We start from the raw sequence: 10226 nt of genomic DNA on the forward strand, positions 1-10226 counted from the left end.
GGGACATAATATGATCTCTATCCTAAGGTCATTCTTGCCACAGTTTGAAAAACTGCTTAAGGGTTGAAAATGTGGAAACTGGGAGTACAGAGCAGGGGAGAGCTGATGGTGGCAACTGTCAGGGTTAAGGCCTTTAGGAATACCTAGGATCCTTCCCTCTAGTATTTTTGCAAAACTCATCTATGATTGTGCAGCAAAAATTTCAAATGTGATAAAGGATGCTGTTTTGTCCTACGATGCACTTTTTTGGCGGGGTATTGGGGGGCTCTCTTCTCCCCAAATCACCATAAAATGAAATCTTTGTCAATTCTAGGTATTAGAACATATAATCTTAACCAACATTGTTAAACATAAAGTACAGTTATTTCCAAAATGCAATTTTCCTTTTCCTGTTAAGGAAGGTGGTGGGGCCTTCCCAAGGCGACGCCACGCGGCTTAAGAACTAAGGAGAGGATGGGGAGACCAATCATTAGGCGCCTACACAAAAAGAACAGCAAGTACAAAGACCTTTAGACAAAAAAGATATTGCCGTGTTTAAGGAACCGAAAAGCCGAGTGGATGGAGCAGCAAAAGAATGCGGTTCATATTTAATAACCAGGACGTGTCTTGACATCACTCAGAGAGAAAGGTGTCTAGCTAAGGTTGAAGTTTTACAATTGCTTCACAAAAGCTGATAAAAACTCCACCTCTGTTGAACACAGAGCAGAAAATACTGGTTTAAAAGAGAATGAACACATCTAGGAGGGGCCTGGCAGTATAGTCCCAAAGGTGTGACACTGAAGTTCTTCGCGGGAGTCACCACGCCAGGGCACATCCCTCCAATCAAATCCCCAAACTAACACCTCCACACCTTCAAACGTCCACAAGTCAGGAAAGTTCTGAGGAATTTATTGTCTTCAATCGGCCCCCACGCTTTACCTACCCTGACCCTGTGCCTATCAATCAAAAGCAGCTTTGCCCATTCTAGGGTGCAATCGACCCGTCGGCACCCAAATCTGAGAAAACTCAGCTAATGGGCTCTGGCAGGATGACGAACAACAGAACCTCCCACCACCGGCTCCCCAGCCTCCACCGGAAGTTGCTGGAGTGGCGAGACAGAAACTCCGTCGAGGGGCGTGTCTCCGCCAGCAGCCAATGGGCTCTGCCCACCTCCCTCCTTGACAGCGTTCGTTCTAATCGTGGCCTGTGACGTTTGAAGAGCCGGCGCGGAGGGAGTTACGGAAGCCGAGAAGGGCGTGGCATTTTAGTCGCTGGGAAGCCGGGAAGCGGAGGCAAGATGGTTTACATCTCGAACGGTGAGTTGGAGGGGATGTGGGGGTGGCCGATTTCCAGGCAGGCCGGATTTCGGAATTTTGTTTTCCCATCCTATCTCGTCCGGCCCAGGCCCCCGAGCGGCTTTCCCGGCCTTCGTGCCGAGTGATCGGGCGGAGCTGGATGCGAAATCGCCCCAGCCTAGAGCGCGTCAGCGTTTGTCCCCTGTACTGACGACGGTCGGGGACCCAGGTCCCCTGGAGTGAAGCCCTTGCCTTTGTACAGCGAGCTTCTGATTGCGGATTTGAGAAAGTGGTCTTTGCTCTCGGGCGTGGCTGTCCTTAACTAGTGGAGACCGGGATGTTGACTTGGTACACGTTGCGCTTTCTTTCTTTGCCTTGAGCACTGTTAGAGCCCTGTGCTTCTCGCCTCGTTTAGTCTTTGTAACTGCCTCCTAGTCAGGTAATGTTTTATCCCAGAGGCCCGGGATCACAAAAGTAGTTAATGGCTGAGTTCGAATTCGAACCTAGGTAGGTTAGGATCAGCGGCCTTATTAACCATACTGTTTCTCTAATGTGTTTAAAAAAAAAAATCCCCAAACCAGAACTAGCCTAAGGCCATAATTAGATAAAAGCTTTGGATAGGCCCTTCCCCCAAAAGAGTGTAGCCAGTCATATACCCAATTTTTTGCCCGATTTTCCAGGAACTAAAGAAAAATCACCCATGTCTCTAGGAGCAAATTAATTATCATAGGAATAGAGGATCTGAGAGAGACTTAATTCTGTGAGTTTACAAAGGAAATGACTGGAAAGAAAAGACTTAGTATAATGGATGAGATCAGTGTCAGACCAGCTGCTGCTCATGTGATTGACTCAGGTGATATTCCGTGGTGCAATGTTAGTAGTTTTTGGATCACTGGAAGTAGGTACTGGTTCTACTTGAATCATCTGTTTATCTCCAAACTGTTAGGGCAGTCGGTGAGAAGTCTTGGCTGAGTGTATTTGCTTTACCAAATCCTATCTCCCACTTTAAAAATCCTGGAAACAAGTTGGTTGGTGGACACTAAAGGAAAGCTTCAAAATTTAATTTCATCTTAGTTTTGGACACTTGCAGACTTTAGTTTGTCTTATATTATTTGTGATTAAGACTAGTAGCTTCCATTTATGCATTATTGAGTAATTCCTTTTATTTGTTGAATGCTTTAATGTATATACAGTATTCTATTTGAGCCACATAAATATCCTGTTAGGACCTTTTATCTCCCCTAACCTTTTTTTAAAATTTTGAGACAGGATCTCACTAAGTTGCTGAGGCTGGCCTGCTGAACCTGCCATCCTCCTCCTTCAGCCTCCTGAATTGCTGGGATTATAGGCGTGCCCCACCACGCCCAACTTTATCTCACTTTTATAGTTGAGAAATGAAGTTTTATTCAAGCACCTTTTTTCCCTCTGGGGATACTAGAGGACAGGGGCTTCTGCCTTTACAAACTGGCATGGGGGAAGGGCAAACAAAAAGATAGACTGATGGGTGTGCATACTGTAGATTCTTTAAAATCACAACCGAAGAATTGGTGGGTTCCAGTTAGACCCTTTTTAGATTTGTACTTGTCGGCACAAAATATTTCTATTTCTATCTTATGATTTTCCCCTGAAAATTCCATGTGATGGATATTCCTGAGATACTTTTTCTCAGGCAAGAGAAATGTCACATCAACCCATAAAGCAGAGCTGATAAGAGGCAGAACCAAGCCTATTCCCCCTTTTTTTGACTGTGTAGCCAGTTTTTCTCACCACCTCAATGAGAGCTTAGATCCAGGTGGGTACCTGGGAATAAGTTGGTCAAGGAAAGAGGAATAGTAAACCAGGGCAGAAGTGGTAAGCAGATAAAGCCCTTGGGACCTTGGAGAGGCAAGGTAGTTGATAGTTATTCTTTGCCCCAAATATTCTGACCTCTTGAGTTGCAAGACTGAAACACTGGAGTATAAACTTTTCATGTAGTAGCTGCTGTTATTTAAAAGTACTTTGAAAAATTAGGTCCAGTTTTGCTTGAGACAAAGCTAGAGTTTATTGTTAGGCTCAAGAGCATCCTGTTATAGAAAATAGGGATCATTTTAATGAAGGACAGGCCACTTCCCTTCAGTATTTATAGCCTGGGGACTCTTTGATTTATAGGAATTTCATTAAAATAACTCATTCTGAAAATTTGTGAGAGTATGTATAAACAATCTTTTCATACAGGCAAGAGATTTTGCAAGTGAAAAAATACTTCAAAATGGAAGTGGTTGAGCATTCCTTTCTATCCACCCAAGCCATTTGTTTCTTCAGAATACTTGAATAAAGAGATGTTTATACCATGTTCTCAGCAGCATGATTCAGTATAAGAAACTTGAGTCCACTGACAAACACATGGATAAATGTATATACATACTCTGGAGTATTAGTCCTAAAAAGGAAGGAAAGTTTGACAAATGCTACAATGTGGATGTAACTTATAAGACACTATTAGGTGAAATAAGCTAATCACAAAAGAAGACATGATTTTTTTTTTTTTTTTGGTACTGGGGATTGAACCCAGAGGCACTTTACCATGGAATCACATCTCTAGCCCTTTTGTTTTTTGAGATAGGGTCTTGCTAAATTACTTAGGACCTTACCAAGTTGCCGAGGCTGGCCTCAAATTTGTGATCCTCCTGCCTCAGTCTTCCAAGTTGCTGGGATTACCTGCCCGGCTCCCTACAATTTCTCTTATATGAGGTTCTTACAAGGGAAATTCTTAGAGACAGAAATAATAGTTATTTCCAAAGGCTGGAGGAAGGAGGTAATGGGCAGTCAGAGTTTAATGAGTGCAGAGTTTCAGTTGGGGGAGACTAAAGTCTTGGAGGTGGATGGTAGTGATGGTTTCAGAACAGCATGAATGTACTTAATGCCACATAACTATGCTTAAAAATGGGGTAAATTTTATTATGTAAATTTTATCACTAAAATGTCTTGTTATATGTATTTTACTAATAAAAACAAAAGAGGTCTCAGAGAAATATTTGAATAGAATGAAGTCAACCACTCGACTTACATACCATAGGTAAGCATTTGATATATTAAAGGAATGATCCCTGGATTATGGAGCTTTACTTCCCTGAACCCTTCCTTAGAATGATACATACATTGTACACTACTTCTTGTGTTGGCTATAGAAATAGCTGGCTGAATTTATCATTGTTGCCTACCTAAATGTAATGCCGCTTGGGTCAGAAATTTGTAGTACTCACCAAAGTTTCTTTATTCTTTTCTATAGGACAAGTGTTGGACAGCCGGAGTCAGTCCCCATGGAGACTATCTTTGATAACAGATTTCTTTTGGGGAATAGCTGAGTTTGTGGTTTTGTTGTAAGTATACTAGTGCTCTTAGTTGCTCTGATGTTTAAGTTGACTGAAGTATATTAGTACATTATGTGGCATATCTTCAGCTTAGCTCTCCTGAAGCAGTTAATTGTAATTTTCAAATCATTTTTGGAAAGGGCAGTTGAGATTCATTTAATGATAAAGCTGCCACCACCAAACATCTTCCAATTAAGTTAGCTGGGTTTGCTTAACTTTGTAACCATTTCAATCTGCAGCCAGGCCTGTCAGTTCTGTTGTCAAATGACTATGCTTTGCATTCTGTCTACTGATTCCTTGTTTTCATATATGGGGCAACTTTTATTCTACATTATGTGTAATAACTGAATAAGGAGAATTTTTATCTGTTGTTTTTTTTTTTTTAAAAAAAACCCAAATCCTAAGTAGTTAACTTTTTTAAATAAAGACAGAATTGATGCAGAGAAGACAACAATTTAAACTTCCTCAATAATTTCAAGCAATTCTTATTTAAGTGCATTTTTGGTCTTTCATGTGCTTGTTTTATGAGAACTACTAATAAGTCTTATGGTAAGTTTGAATGTGTATTTGACTGTCTCCTAAAGTACTGCAGAGTTGCAAAATCATGGGAGACAGTTCCTTCTTCACGTTGCAAGGGGTGGCAGGATTGGCGTGATTATGGATGTTGGACATCAGAGGAAGTTATTCAATGTGGAGAAAACCATATGCAGGTTGACAGAGGAGTGTGAATATCGAGCTGTGGGCTTTATACTTAGTTTGCTTGTAGTTGTGGGTCTAGAAAGCTTAATTTTATGGCTGCATGAACATAAATAAAAAGGGGTAGAGTGTAAAATGAAAGAGAGATCCATAGAAAAATTCAGCTAGACACAGGTGAGGTTCTAAATTATGTGCAAAACTCATTTAAAGTGTTTTACATATCCCGACTACTCCATATCCATTTACTGTTTTATTCTTAAATTTACTGTTAAATCCTTCTTCTTCACAAATAAAGAAAATTACCTTTCAATGGAGTTCCAGAAGCCCTGTGCCTCTGCCACACCACTGTCACCCCATTCCTTCCCAAGATAATGTTAGGCAAAGGCTGTTGGCAGGGGAAAGGCAGGGGTGAGGAAGGTGAGACACTATGAAAACGGAGTCTGGTACCTGACACTTGATGTAGAGTGGAGGAAGGAAATCAGAGAGGACTCTAGTTTCATGCCCAGTCTCAGGGAATTATTAGCAAATAAGTGTGGGTTTGGCAGAAAACATAATACTTAATTTAGACACATGTATAAGCTAGATCCTGTTGACCTGTGGGTGCAAGAAATGTAGGTTTGGCACTACTGAGTAGCTTTATACATCTTTTCACAAAAATGATAGTTAAAAACCATGGAAATATATTTTTAATGTGGTCAAAAGTGATACCTCAGTTGCTTTCTGTTCTTTGTTTCAGTTTTAAAACTCTGCTTCAGCAAGATGTGAAAAAAAGAAGAGGCTATGGAAACTCATCCGATTCCAGATATGATGATGGAAGAGGGTATGGCTTTTTAAAATTGATAATAGTTGTTTATTATAATTGCATTACATATTTTGGGTGAAGTTAGACTAGTGGAAGTTAACAGTTAAATTCCATTTCACAAAAAATTAATGAATTACTGTAAATCAAAAATCATGTTGCCTCTGATTTGATAAACAGTTGATTTGGCAAAGCTAAAATATACATTCAACATCCTACGGGAGCCTGGTGTGATGGTGCACACCTATAATCCCAGCAGCTCGGTGGTTGAAGCTGGGGGATCACAAGTTCAAAGTCAGTCTCAGCAATTTAGCGAGGCTCTAAGCAATTCAGAGAGACCCTGTCTTTACATAAAATATAAAAAAGGGCTGGGGCTATAGCTCAGTGGTTAAGTAACCCTGAGCTTAATCCCCGGTACCCCCCCCCCAAAAAAAAAAAATCCTATAGGAAAAGTCGAAATTAGAAGATGAAAACTGATGGCTAACATTAAAGATTTCAATTTACGGTATAAATTTCCATCTGCTAATGAAACTCTCAGAAGGTCAGATAGTATGGGCTGGGTTTGTGTTTCCACGTGGTAGAAATCAGCCTGAGTTGCTGGGGGCTTGTTCATCCTAATCCTGGCTTGACTGTTTCCTCACTTGCATTAGGTCTCTGGTTCCTGTAAGTATTTGAATTTTCAACTCCTGATCCAAATGGTAGTTTCTATTTTAAAGACTCTTTAAGGATCATGTGATGATTGAAAAATGAAAGGGTCTAGTTAAATGTTCAGAAGGAATCCATTGAAATTATGTCTACTAAACAGTAGATACTAACTTTATCTTTTACCAGGCCACCAGGAAACCCTCCCCGAAGAATGGGTCGAATCAATCATCTTCAGGGCCCCAGCCCTCCCCCAATGGGTGGTGGATGAGGAAGGTAACTTAAAATCTGAAATTATTTTCTAAGCTTTTATTTTGAAAATGGCTCCTTAGGAATATTTTCTTTAGGAAAACTTAAGTCACTCAACATTTTGTAATTACTCAGACATTGTTTGGGAAAATATTTCTGACTTAATGCTTAGGCAGTTTGTCAACTTTGTTATCAAAGTATCTTTTGAGAAAGGTATTATAACCCCATGTAACATGTTGAGCTTTATATAGGTCCAATTGAATAACTGTTAACTAATATTACAATCTTTCTTTTAGGTAAATGTCTGCTCTAAGAAGCAGACAACTAAACGTACACATTCATAGAAGAAGGAAACCATTAAGAAGCGGAGGGCTACCATGCTAGACAAGTGGAGGAATGTGTACATCTATATAAGGATTGCTCTGTGTCCTCACAGATCAATGAGGTCATGCTGGGAATTCCCTCTGCAGGGATCTGGCCTGACTGACATGCAATTCCATAAATGCACATGTTTGTCTCATTATCTTTTTTGTATAGTTTATTAAAGTATTAATATAGTTTTAATAAGTAAATATTTTTAGGTTGTAAAACTGGTTCCTCATCTTTATATAATTAATCACAAAACATTCTAAACCTGAAGAAAATAAAGGCTGCATATTCAGTGCTTGTGTCCCTTTTTTCAGCTGTACATGGTTAATTTGTTCTTGTGTTTATTTCAATAGTATGCATAAAATCTGTGCTCTTGAATTAATTTTTGTCTTTAATATAATTTGTCCCATCATGTCTGATTTGCTATCAGGTATAATTATCAGGGTTCTTATAAAGCTACTGCCAACAAACCTGAACTTCAAAATGGAGATTTGCTGTCTAATCTTTAAAACCATAGACTTTGATGTTATCTCAACAAATTTGAATTCTATACTACTTCTTAGGATTCTGCCTATTGGCTTTAAATACCATCCGAATACAGATAACTTTCACATTTTTCACTAAGTGGAAAGCTCTATGAGACTAGGAATTTTGTCTTTGCCACAATCCTTTGAACAATGATTACATGTAATAGGCACTGACATATTGATTAGTAAAATGAATGATACAGATAATTCTATTTCCAATGTATAACAGGCTTTGAAACCAAAGTGATTGGGTTAAAGCTTTTAAGAATAAACATTTATCAATATTTATTTAACCCTGTTTGTCAGGAAATAGGGTTGTAGTAGCGTAAGACACTGTTTTTCAAAGATAAGGAAACAATTATAATACAAGTTTTAGAATAAGGAAAAATATTTTGACAGCTCAATTCTGCTAGGCATCTTTTACACATTTTTTTCTGACAAAATGAGGTAGGTAGGTAGGTGACATTTAAGTTATAAAGATACATGCAAGTGCTCAGTAAGTTTAGTAACTCTACAAGTTGTGTGGCGAGAGAATGGCAGAGACATTGTGTTAAACATCCACCTGACCATAGTGGGAGAGATCATGGTAAAGGCCACAAAGGTGGTAGCTTAGTGTTACCAAAGGTTTCTGAGCATGTGACCTATGACCAACCCTCTTTTGCCTCCCATGACTGCTGCTGCAGGACTCCTTCCTCTGGGCTTCTCCCCTCCCCACCAGTCCTGATTGCAACTGACATTTAGCTGTCCTGCTCCATACCTAGGTTTATTGTCTTAATGCAGAACATAGCCAGTCGAGGAGCTTGTGTTGAAATCTTGTCTTTGTTAATCATTAACTTATGATTTTTGTTTGGGTCATTTTGTCCCAGTTTACTCACCTACCATGTGCTGAAGGTAACAGGATAAGGCAAAGTCTCTGGTGAAGAGTCTAGTCCAGTGTGAGACAGTAAACAAGCAGGCAAGATAACAACAGACTAATGCTTCATTTGTACTTCCAAGGAAATAGGAGGATAGGATAACTTGGGAAGGCCTAAGGTGGCATTCGAGTGAACATACACAAGATGATTCTGGGAAAGGCTTGGCATGTCAGAAAAATCAAGTATTGCTAGAAATGCCAAGGAAAATTGGTAGAAAGTGAAATTAGAAGTGTGGCAGGATCTTGATGAAATATGGCCTTAATGATGGTGATCTGTTTCAATTATGTCTAAAGGGTGAAGGGAAACCATGAAAGTATAAAGAACGGGTGTGACATCTTGTTTTTGTTTAGGATAACTTACAAGATTTTACTAAGTGGAGTGCTGGAAACAGTATTGAACTTTTTAAAAATAGTAACACTTGGACAACTGCAGGACCTACTTGTATGGGGGACAGGGCTGGAAAAGGAGAAGTCTAGTTATTGTACTAAGTATGTGAAAAAATGCTCAATATCTTTAGCCATCAGGGAAATGCAAGTCAAAACTGCTTTGAGATTTCATCTCACCCCCATCAGAATGTTTCACCCCATGCTATGATCAAGAATACAAAAAAAGCCCTTGTGGTGGTGTATGCCTATAATCCCAGAGGTTAGGGAGGCTGAGACAGGAGGATCACAAGTTCAAAGCCAGCTTCAGCAACTTCGAGGTAAGCAACTCAGTGAGACCCGTCTCTAAATAAAATACAAAATAGGGCTGGGGATGTGGCTCAGTGGTCGAGTGCCCCTGAGTTCAAGTTCAATCCCTAGTACCAAAAAAAAAAAAAACAACAACAACAAAAAAAAACAAATACAAAAAAGGATGCTTGTGAGGATAAGGGGAAAAGGAACCCTTACACACTGTTGGTAGGAATGTGAATTATCAGCATGGAGGTACTTCAAAAACCAAAGATAGAACTACGATATGATCCAGTTATACCACTTCTGGGTGTATACTCAAAGGAATTAAATTCAGCACATGCTAGAAATAACTGCGTACCAGTGTTTATTATAGCAAAATTCACAGTAGCCAAATTATGGAATCAGCTTAGGTGCGTGTCAGTGGATGAAAGAATTTTAAAAAATATGGCATATTTACACGATGGAGTATTATTCACTCATAAAGAAGCATTTATGCCATTTGCAGAAAAATGAATGGAACTAGAGATTATATTAACTGATATAAGTCAGAAAAGTATGAGGTTTTACCTCATATGGAATCTGGGGCAGGGGGATGGACACAAAAATAACAGGGAGACTACTAAAGAGGAAGTGGGTCATGAGGGAAGGGCAGAGTAATGGGAGAGTGGATGTAAGCAAAGTTATTTGCCTATATGAAAATGACACAATGAAACCCATTATTCTGCATAATTA

General features: G+C 39.5%; 1 protein-coding gene across 1 annotated transcript; it reads left to right on the top strand.

The window, feature by feature from the left end:
• The first annotated feature begins 1157 nt into the window (after positions 1-1157).
• Positions 1158-7674, top strand: SELENOK (selenoprotein K). Its single transcript, XM_081287331.1, has 5 exons — positions 1158-1295; positions 4543-4633; positions 6057-6140; positions 6951-7037; positions 7307-7674. Exons 1-4 carry the CDS (start codon positions 1277-1279, stop codon positions 7030-7032), a joined length of 276 nt encoding a protein of 91 aa, XP_081143457.1. The 5' UTR covers positions 1158-1276; the 3' UTR covers positions 7033-7037; positions 7307-7674.
• Positions 7675-10226: the final 2552 nt, after the last annotated feature.

Source organism: Spermophilus citellus (genome assembly GCF_964194105.1).
Source record: "Spermophilus citellus genome assembly, chromosome: 3".
In the NCBI taxonomy this organism is placed as follows: Eukaryota; Metazoa; Chordata; class Mammalia; order Rodentia; family Sciuridae; genus Spermophilus; species Spermophilus citellus.

What these genes read in the sequence shown, in the direction of transcription:
- SELENOK (XM_081287331.1), top strand. An exon ending in GCTGAGTTTGTGGTTTTGTT is followed by an intron (nt 4,634 to 6,056) that starts GTAAGTATACTA and finishes TCTTTGTTTCAG; the next exon opens with TTTTAAAACTCTGCTTCAGC. An exon ending in AGATATGATGATGGAAGAGG is followed by an intron (nt 6,141 to 6,950) that starts GTATGGCTTTTT and finishes ATCTTTTACCAG; the next exon opens with GCCACCAGGAAACCCTCCCC.